Here is a 20859-nt window from a genome sequence, read left to right on the forward strand (position 1 = left end):
ACTAGTTTCAGAAATAACATGCAGAAATGCAAATTTTATAATGTTAAATAAAAAAATAAAGATACAAAGAATGATTATGGTTATAGCTATAATAAAGTACATAAAAATGAAACTGAAACGCTAAGACTAAAAGAATTTTCAATTAAAAGTCTACTATTTCTTAATTTCTTAAAGAAAAATAATCTTGATAGGACCAAAATATATTGTTTTATTATTCTATATTATTCTATATTCTATGTTATTATTAATTTGTTGATTGATAATAAATTGTGTTAAAAATCAAAAGGGATATAAGACTAAAAGAAAATGCACATAGCTATTATAGCAATTGGCTTCAAGTGATGTGCTTATTGTTTTCCTTCTTTCTACTTTTTGCTTTCTAAATTTTTCTCTAATGAATCTTTTATTTTAAAATAGCAATTATTTTCACAGACGTTTTTCTTTATACTTTTTAATAAAACAGGTACACAGATCTGCAGAACAGTAAATATTCATTGACTGATAAGTGTATCATCAATAGGTAAAAAATACTCAATATATACATAAATTTCCCCTTGCCAATATAGACCATTTAAATTGTGGAGGTCTTCAAATACCTGTTATATGTTTTATTTTACCTAACTGATGAAATTAAAATTCTCACCATATTTCTATCAACAATTTTAAATTTAAGTTATGTATCTTTTTTACTATCATGGGGAAATAAAAAGTCTATAAGGCTGAAAAGTAACACAAAAAGTTAACTGACTCAACCAAAGTAAAACTTATCCTCTGCTCCTCTCCCTAAAAATGTTTAGAGAAACATAGCGAAATTAATAAATGTGAATTATTCTGCTCCAAACATCAGAACTCACATTACATATAAACAATACTAATTGTTTTATAACATAGAATTTCCATTAGGATACACAATATATCAATTATACATTAATCTAATCAACCATTTCGAACTATTCTGCTTTATCCAGTGTTCTATATCACCTAATAGTCACTAAATTCACAACAAACGTTTAAGGCACTTGTGGAAAGATAGTTGTCTTGTAAATCAGTTAATTTATGAGCTGACTAATGTTCTTCTTCAGGAAATATTATGCACATTTACACCGAGTAATGAGCAGGAATTACAGCTGTGAAGACATGTGGTTATGTATGGACTATCTAATAGAGAAGCGCCCTTTTTTTTCCATCACAAGGATTCTGCACACTTTCAGGACTGGGAAATCCTGTTTATCCTCATAACTATAGAATATTTGATGCTAGTTTTTAGGTCAGTCCCCACTGGGTGCAAGTAGACTCAGCTAGAAACATTTTAGAGTTTGAGAAAAGTAACCTTCCCCCAAAGCCTTAAAATTAGTAGAAAAGCTCACACTCAACATGAAAGTTGTTGTTTGGTCTATTAATATTTTCTCAGTTCTTTGCATCAAGTCTTATGCAGTATTTTATTTTCAAACCAAAGGAAATGGGATTGTAAAACAGAAGTAAATGTTAAAGATTCATAGAGCAAAAAACTGGAAAATTTAAAGGCAAAACAGAGACAAAAAGTTACAAAATAATTAAAGGAGTAATACAGATCATGGTATGCCGGTACCCTGACATGCTGGTTTTACAGACAGAGTGTTTTTATTTTAATGTGAAACACATCATTTGGTGAGTTAATGACATAGATAAAATGAATTCATAAAAATTATCTCAGTTATTCATGAGTGAGTACAGCTATCTACCATAGCCAATGAATTCCTAAAAATATAGCATTTGAAGTTTACTTAGGTAGTTTCCTGTGAGTGTATGTGAGGTTGTACTGATAGGTCTATTTAATGATTCTTTTACAGAATGGACTTAATTCACATTTTTACTTTTATTAGTCAGCCCTTCACTATAACTGATTGTTGTAGTCAGCTCATAAACTTTATTACGAATACATATGAACAAAAATATTCATTTACAAATGAACAACACTAAGAGTTTTTAAATTATGTGATTTTAAATTGACTTGGACTATTTACGGACAGCAAATGCCATAAAGTAATATTTTGAAGGACAAGAACAGAAAGAAGGTGATAAGCATTAAACTTTAGAAATTATATTGGTGTGTAGGAATAAAATCTTTAAAATATTTAGAATTGGTGCCTGCCAATCTTCAGTGATTGATGTCCAAAGTCGTTCTGTTGAAAAATTATAATGGATACACCTTGACACTTGTAGAGAAGCCAATAATTCTTATCTACAAAAAAATCACTGATTTAGCTTATGAATTTTTATTTACACACACAAAGAATGAGCCACATAGCTGTTACTAAGTGGGATAGGGAGGGTGGAAGGGAGGCTCAAGAGGGAGGGGATATGGGGATATATGTATGGCTGATTCATTTTGTTGTACAACAGAAACTAACACAGTATTGTGAAGCAATTATACTCCAATAAAGATCTATAAAAAAAAAAGGAGATGTAAAAAAATAGAGAGTATCCTGATAGATAAGTAAGGGATGATGGTAGGTGCCTTTGAGGAGGTAGAAGATATGGTAATTAGCAAGCTGGTAATCCTGAATTCGGCACGATTAGTGTTGAGAACAAATTGGTTACATACAGAAACCCAAACATGTGTCCAAATCTAGAAAGTTAGTAGCATATTATAAAAAACAAGTCCAAGAAAAAGACTAAACCAAAAAGCAGTGATATCTTGAAGTTCTTCTGTTTTCTTTTTCTAAGAAAGCATTTAGAGTTGAAGCCTATTATAATGTTCATATTATAACTAAGTCTTGCACACTTCACACCTATCAAATTGTAGAAATGATGGCTGTCCTCTTCACCCCATTCAATGAATACATCTAGCATCCTAACCCTAGCTCTAATACTACCCTTCAGCTAGAACATGTGCTTTATGCTGTGGAGGGATAGAGACATGCAGGAAATAGAAATCCTGTTCTCAAGAATTTTTAATGTATAATAAGAGAGACATGTCCAAAAAATGATAAAATAGGAAAAAATAAAATAAGTACTATAGGATGAGGATAGGGAATGCACACAAGAAAAAACATTTGTTTTGAATTTGAGGGTATTTAGTTAAGACCTCACAAGTAAAGTAGTGTTTGGGTTTAATCGCAGGGGAGCCTTCAAGAGAAGAGCAGTACTTTTTGTGAAAGAGCAGCATGCGCACGATCTGCCCAGGGGATGATGAGCAGTATTAGCCCAATACTGGAAACCTACAGGACACAGAGAGAAGGCCAAGTCTAGAGGGAAAACACAGCACCCAAGAGGGAGAACATTTAATGCAATGCAACAGTCTGCTTCATCCTAGTTCAAAGACGAACGACTAAAAGCGTTTCAAGTAAAGACAGTCATGGCCTATCCAATGCTTTAATAGCAGAACTAATGACAGTGTGAAGAGTGGCAAAGGAAGTACCATTACATCATGTTTTCTGATGGCAGAAAACAAAAGCGCCATGATTTGCCTATTGATCTGAGTGAGGTGGAAGGAGTAACATTTAAAATACTCTAGGAAGAAATGTGAACCAAGAATTTCATATCCAGCAAAACTGATTTTCAAGAATAAAGGATACAAACTATATCACCAACATAAAAGAACTCAGGGAATTTTGCTCCCATGGATTTTTCCTACTATTAGTGAATAATCTTCATACAACCAAAATACTTAGAGAGACACTGACATAAAGACTAGTGGTAGCACTAACTATACAGTTACTTGTAGAATTAAGACTAAATGAAGGTTAAAAGGGAGAGGGTACAGTATGCAATGGTTATATGCTTTAACAATATATAGTACAACTACTAAAAATAATGATGGATGGGGGAGAATGGGACAAGCATATGCAAAAATCTTTTTATGTATTTTCAGTAATAATATTCGTGGTGATGGCATTAGTACTGTTATTCTGAGGTTGTTATATTTGTAATGTGGCATGACACAATTGAGCAATTATGCAATATTTTAATTCTATCATCCCCAGCATTCTCAATATGGAAGAAGGTAGTTGAAGATGCAATATAGACATGGATAGATAAAGCCCTATTGTATATATTGTATGAACTCATGAGAAATTTTATTTATATATGTGTGTGCATATATACATATATATATATATATATATACACATACTACACACACACACACAAATATTTTTCTCCTCATTTTATTTATTAAATGGACCAAGAGACAATGACCAACTCAGTAGCAGTGAATATCTGTAGGACCAAGATTGTGAAATATTTTTCACAAAAACAAATTCAAGCTTCTTGGAGATATGACTAATGGCTGATTCCAGGTGTGGGGCAGAATTATACAAGATGAGGATCTGGTCATATTACATAGCAAAGAAAGACTGTTGTATCAAAAAGACACAGGAGCCAACTTGAAAAGGCTCTTACTTGCCAAAGATAGGACAATTTGCACTTCAATAATGGTCAAAACTGCAAAGCACTGAAATTCACCATTTGTTTAAATTCATTAGTACATAAGGATATTTTTAAGAAACTATCTAGGTACCCTCAGAGGATAAGAAACCAATTAGTTATCTTAAAAGTTGGTAAATAATGGAGAAGTATCAAGCACATATGTGGCCATTCCTATGTGAACTTCATACTGAATAACCAAATAGTAGTTGAGAGGAAGTCTCTCTCTATAAAAGCATTCCAACTAACAAACAAAAATATAAAATTAGAACATCTTCATTTTGCAACTCCCAGTGAATTAATGGATCTAGGCATTGAGTATCAACAGTTGTTCACACCATCAAAAAATGCAACTAGATAATCACACGTCATCTGATGAAAGAACACACCCACCTAGAGTCTTGCAAAGGGATTGAACCTGAGTCTGATCAAGCCTCTGGATCCAGCTGCTAACTGACAGGAAATAGAGGATGGAGGAACATGTTGAACTACAGTGAGCATGCAATCAGCAGAATCCACACTGTGGGAACTCTGCAGGACAAAAGGCCCAGGCTCTACAGCAAAGAATTATAAAGAAAAGAAAGGGATGGGGGGGAGCTGTAGATTTAAAAATATTTAAAAGATAGATCAAATTTAGAAATAAGCAAATTAAACTTGGTGTTTAGGATGGGTCACACAGTGGGACTTCTCCAGGGGGGCAGGGGTTGTAAAAATTCTGTTTCTTAACTTGTGAAATGGTTACAGGATCTTTGATTATAAAGTTTCATTAGGTTATATGTTTATATTGGGATTTTTCTGAATCTGTTTTTTAGTTTGCAAATTTAAAAATTCAAGTAATTTTGATGTGCATGTACTCACCAATAACACCTCCCCCTCCGCACACCAAAAGGAAGACTGAATGCTCAATGGCATTCACCAATTAAGTAAACCAACACCTACAACTGACTAGCTTTCATCTTCTTAGTGACAAAACGAAACCAACTTATTAAACCTGTAATTAGTTAAGTTTTCAATTCCTTAAAGACAAAAGAATTTTTGAGAAAATATGAAATAATGGGCTTGACTAGGGGAAGGCAGGGTAGAGAAGGAGAGCGGGAGCAAGACACTGATATGTAGGTAGATATAAGAAATCTGGAAAAATGAGGATGAAGCTTTCTGTACGTGGATGCCATGACCCCAGGGGAAAAAAAAGAGCAATGAGAAAAGCAGGCCAAGCATCCCTGCTCTGTCCAGAGACTGTCAGCATTTAAGGGAAGAGCAGAGGATTCAGCCTAAGAACTGAGACAAGTCACAAGGCCAGTACAAACTCAATGAGTGGAGAAAGAGACTCCACCTCTTCGTGGAAGGAACTGCAAAGGTTTGTGGCCATTCTTGCAATCCTGGAGCATTCTTAAAAGTTTCATTTCCACTTTAATACCTACCAACTAGATGGACCCTGAACTCTTCCAATACCCAGATGAAAGACCCATAAGCAGAACTTAAGATCCTCATCTTGTGTTCTGAGGGCTCATGAGAGTCACACTCTGAGCCAGTTCTCCCCAGTCCTAAACACCTGCCTGGTGTAAACTAGTCACTTGGAGGAGGACCATATTTGTAGATATTTAGTAGCTGATTAACCATCTTATACTTGGGTCATGTTTGGTTTTTTGGAACATACACTGGTGTGGTACTTAGTGTTGTTAGAAAAAAAATTGTTTTTAATAAAAGGAAACAAATGGGTAAAGTTAACATAGGCCCTCCATTTTCTGTCAAGATTAAACCAACTAGTTGTATAATTTTAAACTTCCTGTTAAAGAAAGCATCACATTTGTAATGTGATGGTTAAGAGAATGGACATTGAGTCAGATAAGTCTGGGTTCAAATCCTATACCCACCACTTATTTTCTAGCTGTGACCTAGGGCAAATCACCTGATACTGCAGAGCCTTGGTTTTTTCATCTGTAAGATGACTACAGCAAGTACTTTTTTCACAGAGTAAATTAGAGAATTTGATGTAATAATGCTTATAAGATAATGAGTATTTAACAACTATTGGTATTTAAATCAGACTTTCAAAAGGGTCTGGATTTCATTTCTCAAAAATATACTTTAAATATTTTGATAGGGAATCTTAAAATCAAAACATTACTATAGAGTTTAAATTTTACTTAAGTATAGGCAAGCTCAGTTACTAACTACACATATGATTTTTCTTTCCATAAGCCCCTTTTAACTCTTAAATGTTAATTTTCTAGTAAAATCAATTCTAATTTGTAGACCTATTCATTCCAGTTGATGTCACAAGTAATGTCACTTTTAGGAATTAAAGCCAAATCCCCTTCCACAGATATAAAGTTTTTCTACCATGGTCAATGACCAGGGTACAAGTGAGATTCTTTCTTGCTACTGGGAGTTCCTGATGGAGAACAAGGAAGGAGTGTTTTGTTAAAGAGTTGTTAGTGGCCTGAGATATTTAACATTTATCTCTTCTTATTCTCCTTGTTCAAACTTCCTAACTAACAGTAGGAAAATACTTTCTCAGTCCATACTAGATCTATGCTAAAGCAAGAGTCTTAGGGAAATGCATTTCACTAAAATCATATAGATGAGAGAGAAACAGAGGGTAGTCAGTATCTCAAGATAAAACATAAAGAAAATGGCAATAGAATACAGCACATTTTTTGTAGGTACCCAGAACTAAAACAATTATAAAAACTGCTTAATGGCAAAACAAAGTGCTGGCTAATTTGGCTCACTGAACCTTTACTGAGAACCTATTTAAGAGGTCCTATCACAGATGACAGAGAGACAAAAATAAGCAAGACATTTCAAGTACTCACAACGCAGTAGGAGTATAAACAAGTAAAGGATAGACTAAGAACCCTGTGTAGGCATGAAGCAGAAGCCCAGAACAGAGGCGTCTGATCCAGACTAGGGCAAGAAGGGAAAGAGTAAAAGAAGATGAAGAAGCAAGAGACAATTAAAAAGAGGAGAAAAAATGTTCTAAACAAAGGAAGCAGTATATGCAATAGCTTGCCAATATGAGAACTTGGTGCTTAGGAAACTTCCTGCAATTCAATATAGTGAAACTAGAGTAGGAATAGGGAATGGCACAGATCAGGCTGGAAAGGAGGGCAAAGACCAAGACCTAAATGGCTTCATAGGCCATGCTAAGAGCTAACATTTTATCCCCAAAGTGCTAAAATGACAATCCTAACAAGGAGACTAACAAGATATTTTATATTTTAGAAAAATTATTGGGGTGGTAGTATAACATAGATTTGGAGGTTGAAGTTGATAACAGACTGAGAGTAGATAGACTTTTCAGATGGCAGCCACAACCCAGAACCAAAATTTTATGAGCAGTGGTCATGGGAAGGGACATTAAGGATAGGTTAAAGAGACACCAAGGAGATAGAATGAACAAGACTTGGTGGGTTTTTTTTGGTTTTTTTTTTTTACGGTACGCGGGCCTCACTGTTGTGGCCTCTCCCATTGCGGAGCACAGGCTCCGGACGCACAGGCTCAGCGGCCATGGCTCACGGGCCCAGCCACTCCGCGGCATGTGGGGTCTTCCCGGACCGGGGCACGAACCCGTGTCCCCTGCATCGGCAGGCAGACTCTCAACCGCCGCGCCACCAGGGAAGCCTAAGACCTGGTTTTAATGGATAGTAGCGAGAGGGTTTGAAGCTAAGTCTAAACTACCAGATTGTAAAGACTATATTTTATCCAAAAATCTACATGCTGAGGAACTCTGAAGTGCATAATTTAAACCATAGATAAATGTTTTAATCACTACTTAGAAAGTTTAAAACAAGACAAGCATGCAATTTTTTAAAGCAAATAACTGGTTTGCCTATTATAAAAATGTCTAAATTAACTAAGTTCATCATCATCATGATACGTAAAGCAAACCTACCTGGTTCATAGTACAGCATCTCAAAACACAGAAATGTGGATGCAAAAGAAAATAATTTTCTGGGGCTTGGGGATAGCCCTTTTAAGACTTTAAAGTGTGAAGCACTGGACTGTTAATAACAAGTATATGGGAAGAAATCTTAACCACAACACAAAAGTCACATTTTCACAAATTCTCAAAACAGCAGAATATTATTCTTTCACATCTCAGATTTTTTCCTTTGGGAATAAAAATAAGAAGATTTTGAATTTTGATAACTATAATTTATGTTTTCTTTGATAATGCACAAATGTTTATAAGAGATGAACTGATTCTAAATAACTGATCCTAATTAAAATGGAATCTTAACCCAGGTTCTAGAAATTACCCTTTTTACATTAAGTTCATTTAATTCCGTCTTTCCCTTCCTCACTTATGCCCTCTTCCCCCAACTTGATAGGACCATCTAACCCTTCCATCCAAACTCTACATAAACAATCATAGTTCTCTTGGGAATTTAAAGTTACAATTAAAAGACTCAGATACAGATTGTGTTATATTAATAATTCCAACTATATGATTCTAATAATCACAGAAAAGAAAGTATTTTATTCTGTTTATATTTTATTCTCTTAAGTAAAGTGTATATTCTGAACACAGAAGAGAAAAGACAAAATGTGAATGCAGCAAAACAAATATCTTAGGAGTTGGGTCTAAAGTTAGTGGGGAAATGCCATTTTTAGAGTCTCTATAAGGTACAATATACTTTGTCAAGACACCTAAAAGTAACCTGGCTCTTTCAGGCATACCAATAACTCTGTTCACATTAAGTAATTATAGGGTAAAAACTAAAAAGCAAGACGATATTAAAGCATATAAAATAGTATGTATGCATCATGAACTTAGTTTGGAATTCTCTGTGTTTCATAAAAAGTGGGAAGGTCAAAAGAAGAAGAAGGTGGAGGTGTAAGAACTGAAAGAACTTCACATTAGAAAAAGACATGAACTGCAATTATCTTCCTATGCCCTATTTAGAAAACAACTTGAAGCCACCTCTCAGTGTTAAAAAAGGTATTTATTGACTACATTTTTTATCTTTCCATTAATTAGTTCTGCTTCAGAACTTATTCATTAAACACCTTAACACTTCTGACACACTAAAGAATTAGGTACCTACCAAGAGACTGTTCAGAGGCAAGGATCCAAAAGAATGCACTGCACCTGGTTTTTGGAGTTAGAGATTTTTAATTAAGTTTAAAATGACTTCAGTTTTCTACCTTTCAACTGGCAAATAAATCAGTGTAAGAGAGAGCAAGGCCTATTTTATCAGACCAATTTAAAACAAATTCTCATTTTTTTGAGGTATACTGAGATGGGGGAGAGGATGCTGTTTCTGTCTGACCCTTATAAGGGTCATGATGAAAAAGGACACATTTCAATGCTAAAAGACACAATTCAAAATGAAGATATAATAGTTATGAATATTTGTACACCAAATAACACAGCAACAACTGCTATAAGGCACAAACTACAGGAGATACAAAGAGACATAGACAAAACACCTTAATAATAAAATACTTTACCATGCCACCCTCAGTCCAAAAATAGATCAAAAGGAAAAAAAAATAAGTAAAGATATTGAAGACCTAATCAACTTACTCAGTAAGGTAGAAAACCTAAGGCTATATGTCAAACTTCACATGCTGATAATTTTTGCAACTTTTCATTAAGTTTGTAATTAGGCTAGCAAAAAATGAGAAAGTAAGAAGAAAAAATAGTAGAAAAAGAATGAACAGTCACAAAGTGTCAGAAGTGATGCTGATGAGTTACTCTTTTCCCCTCTCCCTTTCCTAGAGCATCTTAAGTGTTAAACAAAAAAACAAAAAACCTTTTTAATTGTAAAAGAAAGTATTTTTGATTTAGAAAAATCTGAAAACATGTGTCCCCAATGGAAACCACACTGAGAAGTCACACAACAGAGCTGGTGTGACAACTGATCTACAAGTCAAGAAGCTGGTTCGTTAAGGAAGGCCCTTCTGGCAGGTTCCATGCCCCTCAGGTGAAGCACAGGTGGCAGGAGGCACCAGACTTCAGCTGCCTCATGAGTGGAACCTGTAAACCATATGAGCACAAGGGTGTATCTAGACCATGGCAGACACACCACTGCGTGTGGTGCAGTCGTCTCTCGTGTATGACATCACACTCCATCTCCTGCAGAAAGTCACCATGAGTCCATACTTCTAGTCCACAGTCTCCTCAGATTGCCTTCCTATAAAGCCAGATTAGCGGAAGGTGCAACACCAAGGCAGAGTTCCCAAAGCTTGTCTCCATGACTATCTCGTCACCAATGACCCAAATCACAGACTCCATGAGGACAGTGTCTTTGCCCAGCACCATGGCACCTATGTGACCCTTTGAGCCCATGCCTCACCACCATCCACTTACCTCCTCTTTGGGAGATCACTTACAGATCAAAATTTTTTTTTTAAAATAAAAACCTTCTGACTGCCTTTTGGCTGAACTAATCTTTGTTAGAGGCCCACACGATAAAGAAAGATTGCCAGAGATGTATATATGTAATTTGACTCCTTAAACCAGGAGATGAAAAGTCTCTGAAATCTCAAGATTTTTGAGGAGGATAAACAAAAAGCATGCATTCAAAGAAATAAAATATGACAGATATATGATGAGACTGGGCCAATACCCAGGGGCCCTGTGTTCATTTTTACTGTGTCATTGGGCAAAACCAGCTACCATTTTATTTTAAAATGAAAAGAAAATGCATTTTGTCTGTCTCACTGAGCAAATGATTCCAGCTTAGCAGATCCAGCCCAAAGGTACTACACTCAGGGCTTTCTCCATCCATCTTTTTAGAAAAGAATCTACCAAGGTAAAGCTATAATGAAGAAAATGGGGCGAAGCAAATGACAATGAGTGCACAGCCAAGGTAATTTATCATGACGGTACTCACTTTAGTGTAATATATTTTATGTCTGTTCTCCCACCCACCATTGACATGAACATGCAGGAAAAAATACACCTGTTTTGGGCTTGTGTTTTATCCTCTTCTTTAAGCAAACAAGAACGGTTGTAGTGTGTATATACTCCATTTTACCACAAAGGATTGTTCTGGCAAAATGTACAGTTTTTAATGAAGGATTATGTAACTCCTTTATACTCCAAGAAACAAAGCAGAACGAGCACTAAGCAGCATTAGACACACCCAGAGTGCTGACTCTAAGTACTGTATGCATTGTTCTTGCAAAAAAAAAATCAAAAATAAAAAGTTTCTAAAAGAAATTTATGCATAAATATTATTTCTCAACAGTTAAGAAAAGGGTTACAAACAATAGTGTTCAGTCATTTGCAACACTGAATCATTTTCTGTAACCCGTACAAATTTTACTGAACAATAAAAATTTTACTTTATTTTCCTATGAAGAGTCATTGTTTCTCAATTCTCAATTCTGTCTTTTTCAAGTAATTGTGTTTTTTTAAATCAGTCCTTTATTTTGGGGCTGGATTTTGCTTTTGCAGTTTCTAAAATACATCAGTCAGTCTTTACTTACAAGAATAAGTGGCATTTAAGCTATGGTAGGTTGACCTCAGTAGCTAAAAAATCCCATAGTTTAAAATTGAGCTCATTTTTCATGAGATACAAGCCATGAAAAATGTGATCAAAAGGGAGTTGACATCCTGCAATTCTAACTTATTTTACTTGAAAAAACACAAGAAATGATTCTCCTCTGACCTCTTTATTGCTTCCTTTTTTTATCTATGTGGACTTCATGCTGCAGATATTTGAGCAGAAAATGACCTAAAATATCATTTAGCAATTTTTTTACCAAGATAAAATGTAAAATGGGTTACACTGTCTCCAAACATGTAATTTTTAAAAATTTTGTCACTCACATGTTCTGTCACTGCCTTTTGTCATCAGTGCAACTATCTACCAGGTCTCTGAATTTTAGAACAAATTTATTATTAGCTGAATAACTTCACTGATTCATAAATGTAGATGGATAAAACCAGCTTTAAAAACCTAAGTTTACTTGCATTGTGATTATTCCAATATAATGGGTCAAATTCATGTACCTCCTCATCACTTTCAGCTCACTACTTAGGTCCACTGTGAGGAAGAGCAGAGGTTTAGAGTAAGATGATCTGTACTCAAGTCCTAACTCATTTACTAATTAGCTGGGCCCGTCACTAAAGTTTTCTGGGCCTCAATTTATACATCTCTAAAAGGAAATGTCGAACTACACGGGTTCTATTGTCCCTCTGAGACTAACACTCAGGTTACTAAACTGACAATCATTTCACAAGCCATTTTCACACTTACCAACATGAAGATACAGCCACTTTAGGCTGCGATCACCTCCAGTCTAAAAGGCACTGTCCTATGTTGCCAAAGAAAGTTTAATCAAACCCTCATGCAGCCCATTAAGCTATGACCAATACTGATGTTCTCTGCTGAAACGGAATTACTAGTTTCCACTGAGATTCATCATCTCATTAGTGACCCCATTTCCAAAGTCACCAAGCAAAGGAAATTTCTCTTAAGGAACCTGAGAAGTAAAATCTCTAAAATGGTTACACGTTTGCTACTACGTTAGGAAAGTTCACAGTACCTAAAATAGCCACCACCTCATCATCCTGGATGACTTCCAAGGATCCTGACACCACAAAGCAGAGGGCATCCACACTTTCTCCAGCATGGTAAATGAGGTCCCCAGGAGCACAGTGAATAGTCTGAAACTCTACCGCCAAGGCGCGCAGACACCCGTCGCTGGCCAATCGAAAAGCAGGATGCTCATTAAAAACCTTCCGGTTTAGATGAACACAGATATCAGCTCTCATGTCCTTGGGACAGATGGAGAGGACCTGAAGAAAGTGAGAGATGCATAAGTGAGAAGAAAATAGAGAGGGACTATTTCAGAAATCTAACATACTTATTGACTATGACACAGTCTGCAAAACAGTGTATTGAGGAAAACGGTAACAAGACACAGCTCTGCTCTGAAAGATATAAAAATCCATGGGCTGATGAGCATAGGGGCTATTACAATACAGCACCATGTACTAAAGCTCTGAGGGGGTATGGATCTCACCATAGAGACAACAGAGTCTTAAAATGGCCAGGAAGTGTCTCAGAAAAATATTTAATGTAATGTCATCAAAATGCCAACTAAGATAGGTCATTAACATTCATTTTAGTCTCGTTGCTATTTTAGAATTTTTTCATAACTAAATAAAAATTCAGGATAATGGACTTTTACTACACATTGGAGATGGATTCGTATTAACCAGTTATAAGACAACAAAAGCACCCTTGCAACATGGCATGCAATTTGCCATGGCTGATATAACTCCACTCTCAATGTGTTTTCTTCACTCTGAAATACGTATTTTCATTTTACTAATGAATTCATGCTCAGGGAGTGGAAAGAATATTCACCAGCCTTCTGTAGGGCTTAGGCAACTGGCAATGTCAATGACGGCAAGGTGGGCCCATCATGTTGCATGGCAGCCCTTGCTCATTCGGGTCTTTGACTCCTAAAGACTGCTGAAAGCAACAGCAGAATAAGCTCTAAGTATCCTTTAGAAGAGGGAACAAATGGCAGAAACATGCTTAGAGAGATAGGGGTACAGAACTTTTATTCCCTGTAGCTTTCAGACAGGGCGATTAAAGACCCAGATTAAAATGGACATTATCCTCACATTACCATCAGAGCATCATCAAGCAAGATATGATTATAGAAGTCAGGACTGCCCAATTTAAAGATGCATGTGCAAATTCACATAGAATCCTCTCCCAACTCCCTTGGTAAACTATTCCTTATAATCAGAAATGTTTTTCTTTGATAGAATTAGAATCCCTCAAGCTGAAGTCTAAGTTGATTTTTCCTCATTAAGTTATATTGAATAATGTTTTCATATAAAATGGTTTTCTTCCCTGTACTAATTGCATTTTAAGCTTTAAAAAATTACCTAAGGCTTGGAATATCCCCTGACTTTCCTTTTATTAGGGGTTCACTATCAATGAAAAGGAAATTTCTGTTTGAAATGAAAAGCTGGTTGCTTCCATGTGTAGAAGACAAGCCCATGATAAATGTAAAGACCGTTCATTAAATGATTTCAATATCCCTCCCCTTAACCTCTCCTAGTACTGTGATACTATCTCACATCACTTAAGCATCTTTGTGGATTTTTTTCTTACTCCTTTGAATTCCTATATGCAGTACAATCAGCTCACCTATCTTTCTGAAAGAGTTCATCTTTAAGGAAAGGAACACCTAACAGGGATATAGAAGCAATTGGCACTTTCCACATCAGTTATTTTCCATAATAATATAATTTTTTTTACTATATTAACTTTTAGTGACTTCTGACAATATTAGTCATTCAATAAGCACTTATTGGGCTTCTACTATGGGGCGTGCCACTGCATTAAATTCCTGGAACTAGAAAGATAAATAAGATGCTCTTTGCTTTGGGGGAGGTAACCATGAAGTAGGGGCAGGTAGGCATGAAGTAGGGGGAGGTAGGCATGTAAAGAGACAACTATAATACAGTGAGAAAAGTGCTATGACAGGGGCATGGCCAAGGTGACATGGAAGCATATGCTGCCTAGAAGTCATTACTTATGACTTAGAGGTACCATAAAAGATCAACCTCAAGAGGACATGGGTCTGGGTGCAAATCTACCACTTATTGCCTCTGTAACCTAACGCAAGTTATTTAACGACTCTAAACCCCATCTGCGAAATGGGATGATAGTGTTTATTTCATAGGTTCATTGTAGGAATTAAATGAAAGAACTTGAGTTAGCCCAATTTAGTCTTGCACATGGCAAAAGTTAAAGAAAGGCTAGTTTTTATCTTCCCTACTGAACATGAGTATTCCTACAAAATTTACTGGTTTTTTTAGTTCTCTAAAAAAGCAGTTTGCTCTTTTTATTTCATTTTCCACTCCTGCCTGAATTCTGTTTCCTGGTTGTTTGATGAGGTTCCAAGCAGAATTAAGAAAGTATTTCAGCATGAGCCTGAATACATTTTAAGCTTTAACTAATGTTAATATTATATTTTCCTCAAGTTGAAAATGAAACTGGTGCTAGAAAGCAAAAAACATAAAAGCAATTTTAAAATACATACACACACGCATAAACATTGCACTGAATAGCTTAATGGGAAAACGGATCAATCTATTTCTATCCCATTTACATTACAGAATTTTCATTGTTTTCGATTCATTTTGGTAATAGTCATTTTATGCCCTTTTAATTATTTCTTTCAAGATTCATGCTGCAAATGAAATCTTCCAGTGTTAGCAATATTCTGTTTAGTGGCATATCAAAAGAGGATTTTTATTGCATTTTAAGTGCATCTTTCCGTTTTTTTTCACTTTCCTTAAGACATTGCCTCATTATTTTGATTCAAGGTATATACTAAAGTCCAGACGTCATAGAGTGACAAATTAAAACTAAATGTTAAATAGACCAAAGTCACCCCTAGTGGCAAGCTCCTTCCCAATCCGTATATAGAGCATGTGCTCTATCACGATGTGTCTGTCATCAAAATATGAGTATAGTGTTATTCTTTCTGTAAATGAAAGCCCTAATAAGTGTCTTAAGCAAGGCAAAATTTAGTTTTAAGTGATAGAATAAAGTTATCATGCAAGATGACTCTCACACCTGGTCCATTGGTCCCAGTTTCAACGTACTCTGCATTGAATGTCATATCCAACCTCTCGCTGGTATATTCCCCATTGGATAGCTCATAGTTATAAACAAATGAAATTGAATTTCAGTAGAACATATTCAGTTAAAAGTGACCTCTTTTATTTGACTCCCAAGTTGATTATTTATCCCCTCATCATGTCAGGATAGAAATAAATCAAAGTAGACTCTTAATTAAGACAATAAGTTTTCTCTTTGGAAGAGCTATGGCTGTATATAAGGGGTCGTTTTTAGAATTCTGCAAGCCAAGTGTGAAAAAAAGGAAGAATGCCATGGTCTGAAAAAGAAAAATTTTTGCGTATTTATGATGCCAGTTTCATTAAACCCAAGATCAAGAGGTATCATAATAGATACCCCTTAGGCTCCAAAGATCTAACCTCAACACTGACACTAGATCCTGATCTTAGAGGAAATGCTTTCAGTTTTTCACCATTGAGAATGATGTTTGCTGTGGGTTGTTGTATATGACCTTTATTATGTTGAGGTAGGTTCCCTCTATGCCCACTTTCTGGAGTGTTTTTATCATAAATGGGTGTTGAATTTTGTCAAAAGCTTTTTCTGCATCTACTGAGATGATCATATGGTCTTTATTTTTCAGTTAATGTAGTGTATCACACTGATTGATTTACATATATTGAGAATCACTGCATCCCTGGGATGAATCCCACTTGATCATGGTGTATGATCCTTTTAATGTGTTGTTGGATTCGGTTTGCTAATATTTTGTTGAGAATTTTTGTGTCTATGTTCATCAGTGATATTGTCCTATAATTTTCTTTTTTTGTGAGATCTTTGTCTGGTTTCATAGAATGAGCTTGGGAGTGTTCCTTCCTCTGAAATTTTTTGGAAGAATTTCAGAAGGATAGGTGTTAACTCTTCTCTAAATGTTTGATAGAATTAGCTGTGAAGCCATGTAGTCCTGGACTTTTGTTTGTTGGAATTTTTTTTTTTTTTTTTTTTTTTTTTGCGGTACGCAGGGCCTCTCACTGTCATGGCCTTTCCCGTTGCGGAGCACAGGCTCCAGATGCACAGGCTCAGCGGCCATGGCTCATGGGCCCAGCCGCTCCGCGGCACGTGGGATCTTCCCGGACCGGGGCACGAACCTGTGTTCCCTGCATCGGCAGGCAGACTCTCAACCACTACGCCACCAGGGAAGTCCTGTTGGAATTTTTAAATCACAGTTTCAATTTCAGTACTTGTGATTGGTCTGTTCATATTTTCTTTTTCTTCCTGGTTCAGTCTTGGAAGGTTGTACCTTTCTAAGAATTTGTGCATTTACTCTAGGTTGTCCATTTTATTGGAATACAGTTGTTTGTAGTAGTCTCTTATGATCCTTTATATTTCTGTGGTGTCAGTTGTAACTTCTCCCTTTTCATTTCTGATTTTACTGATTTGAGTCCTCTCCCTTTTTTTCTTGAGGCATATGGCTAAAGGTTTATCGATTTTGCTTATTTTCTCAAAGAACCAGCTTTTAGTTTCATTGATCTTTGCTACTGCTTTCTTTGTCTCTATTTCATTTATTTCTGCTCTAATCTTTATTATTTCTTTCCATCTACTAAATTTAGGTTTTGTTTGTTCTTCTTTTCCCAGTTGCTTTAGATGTAAGGTTGTTTATTTGAGATTTTTCCTGTTTCCTGAGGTAAGATTGTACTGCTATAAACTTCCCTCTTAGAGCTGCTTTTGCTGCGTCCCACAGGTTTTGGATTGTCATGTTCTCATTGTTGCTTGTCTCTAGGTGTTTTTTGATTTCGTTTTGATTTCTTCAGTGATCCATTGGTTGTTTAGTAACATACTGTTTAGCCTCCATGTGTTTGTGTTTTTCACAGTTTTTTTCTTCCTGTAACTGATTTCTAATCTCATAGTTTTGTGGTCAGAAAAGATGCTTGATATGATTTCAATTTTCTTAAATTTACCGAGGCTTGATTTGTGGCCCAAGATGTGATCTATCCTGGTGAATGCTCCCTGTGCACTTGAGAAGAAAATGTATTCTGCTGCTTTTAGATGGAATGTCCTATAGATATCAATTAAGTCTATCTGGTCTAATGTGTCATTTAAGGCTTGTGCTTCCCTATTAATTTCCTGTCTGGATGATCTGCCCATTGGTCTAAGTGGGTTTTAAAGTCCCACACTCTTTATTGTGTTACTGTCAATTTCCCCTTTTATGGCTGTTAGCATTTGCCTTATATATTGAGGTGCTCCTATGCTGGGTGCATAAATATTTACAATTGTTATATCTTCTTCTTGGATTGATTGCTTGATCATCATGTAGTGTCCTTCTTTGTCTCCTGTAATAGTCTTTAAAGTTTATTTTGTCTGATATGAGAATTGCTACTCCAGCTTTCTTTTGATTTCCATTTGCATGGAATAGCTTTTTCCATCCCCTCACATTCAGTCGGTATGTGTCCCTAGGTCTGAAGTGGGTCTCTTGGAGACAGCATATATACAGGTCTTGTTTTTGTATCAACTCAGCCAGTCTGTGTCTTTTGGTTGGAGCATTTAATCCATTTACATTTAAGGTAATTATTGATATATGTGTGCCTATTGCCATTTTCTTAATTGTTTGGGTTTTTGTAGGTCTTTTTTCTTCCCTTCCATTGACAGAGGAAGGGATAAAGAAGATCTGTGTGTGTGTGTGTGTGTGTGTATACACACACACACACACACACACACACACACCCCAAAATGGAATATTACTCAGCCATAAAAAAGAACAAAATGCCATTTGCAGCAACGTGGATGGACCTAGAGATTGTCATACTGAGTGAAGTAAGTCAGACGGAGAAAGACAAGCATCATATGATATTGCTTATATGTGGAATCTAAAAAAATGGTACAAACGAACCTATTTACAAAACAGAAATCAAGTCACAGATGTAGAAAACAAACTTATGGTACCAAGGGGGGAAGGTGGGGGGAAGGTGGGGGGAAGGAGGGATAAATTGGGATATTAGGATTGACATATATACTCTACTATATATAAAATAGGTAACTAATAAGAACCTACTGTATAGCACAGGGAACTCTACTCAATACTCTGTAATGACCTATATGGGAAAATAATCTAAAAAGAGTAGATATATGTGTATGTATAACTGATTCACTTTGCTGTACAGCAAAAACTAACACAACATTGTAAAGCAAACTATATTCCAATAAAAATTAATTATAAAAAAATACCTAAAAAAACCCACTGAGACTAGAGAACCCCTTTTTCTAAAAAAATTTTATTGGAGTATAGTTGACTTACAATGTGTTAATTTCAGGTATATAACAAAGTGAATCTGTTATACATATACATACGACTCTTTTTTTTTTAGATTCTTTTCCCATATAGGCCATGACAGAGTATTCAGTAGAGTTTTCTGTGCTATATGGTAGGTCCTTATAGAGAACTCTTTTAATAAAACATAATCATGTTATCTCACTTTCTTAAAAATCTGAAAGCTTGCTTCCCCACCAGATAAAGCTCAAGTTCTAAGCAAGCATACAAGGCTCTTTATGGTGGGAGCCTCCTCCAGCCACAACCCTTATTACCTTCCTTCAACCCTGCATCCCAGTCACATGATATTTGTCACCTCTCTAAAGTTGCCATGATTGCTCATGGCTGTTTGCCTTTACACATGCTGTTCCTTTTGACTGGCATACCCCATCATCTCCTTCTCTGTCTAGTCACCTCTGATTCATCCATCAAAAAAAACAGACCAACTCTCACTGTGTCATAAATACAATTTATATACAGCTCTATCATAGAATTTGGTATTGTATAGAAGGGGAAAATGAGAATAAAGGTGTTGTGATCTGTATTTTTAAATAATAGCACATTGTAGTAACATTAAATTATCAGAGAGTTGAAAGGACTTTGTCCTAGAGATTTCAAAATTTTATTTACAGCAATAAAATTATCTTTTACTTTTTTAATGAAATCTCACCTTATGCTCAATATGTAAAGCAGATACAAGCAGAATTATGCTGGATGAAACTCTGACGGAAAAGCAGACTCCTAGACAGGGCTCCAGAGGTCACATTCATTCATTTAACTCATAGCTACTGAGCTCTGGTTATATGCTAGTTACATGCTGGCTACTATACAGGCCCTCCAGATCCATGAGCTAAAATTCTCATGGTGCCTGACTCCCTGGAGCTTCCAGACAGGAAAAGCTTGAAAAATTACTGTTCCTAGTCCAATGCCCCATTTTACAGAAAATGCAAATATATATAACATAAAGGTTATGTGATTTGCTCAAGGGCTCTCGATAAATTACTAGCAAAATCCAAAACTGTTGAGTTCCAGCCCTTAAGCCATGCTCCTGAGTGAAGCTCAACCAGCAATAAAATATAACATCTGTCACTTTCTGATGTTTTCTCGTTCTTAGTGTACTACAAAATTCTTTGCAAATTTGTTTCCATTTATAACTAAAACCTTTCATTTTAGCTCCAGTAAATATAATGCATATAGAATGTGTCAGTAAAGACATGAGGATTCACTGACAAATTATTTATTTATCCATTACTATTTGCTAAAGGGAAGTCATCTTATTTTATATGTAAGTTGTAGTGTATATCTTGAAAGGATCTGAACTAGATATTAGCATAGAGAGAACATTTGATAAATGTCACTCAGGTAGATTCCTTCCCCCATCACTTTCATCCATTATGGTATTAGTGCTTAGAGGAAGCTTAGAAGAAGAGTGAGCCTATATACTTTAATTAGAAACCAAGAAGTTAAATCAAGATTCTCTAAGGAAATGCTTGACTAGAGTCAAAGGAAGAAGGTTTATCCTCTTTTATTCATTCTTTGAACATACTTTAAAATGTATTTTAACACTCATTATACAAA

At 35.7% G+C, this 20859-nt stretch overlaps 1 protein-coding gene across 2 annotated transcripts in view; it reads right to left on the reverse strand.

Moving 5' to 3' along the window:
- Positions 1 to 20859, reverse strand: part of KCNH5 (potassium voltage-gated channel subfamily H member 5) — a 326164-nt gene that overhangs the window by 49433 nt on the left and 255872 nt on the right. For both annotated transcript variants that reach the window (XM_027111440.1, XM_027111441.1), the window contains exon 9: positions 12916 to 13168. In XM_027111440.1, coding sequence (XP_026967241.1) covers positions 12916 to 13168 — 253 coding nt within the window. The remainder of the gene's footprint in view (positions 1 to 12915; positions 13169 to 20859) is intronic.

The sequence above is a fragment of the Aethalodelphis obliquidens genome, unplaced genomic scaffold (genome assembly GCF_003676395.1).
Source record: "Aethalodelphis obliquidens isolate GAN/ISIS:26980383/991018 unplaced genomic scaffold, ASM367639v1 scaffold10, whole genome shotgun sequence".
Lineage (NCBI taxonomy): Eukaryota > Metazoa > Chordata > Mammalia > Artiodactyla > Delphinidae > Aethalodelphis > Aethalodelphis obliquidens.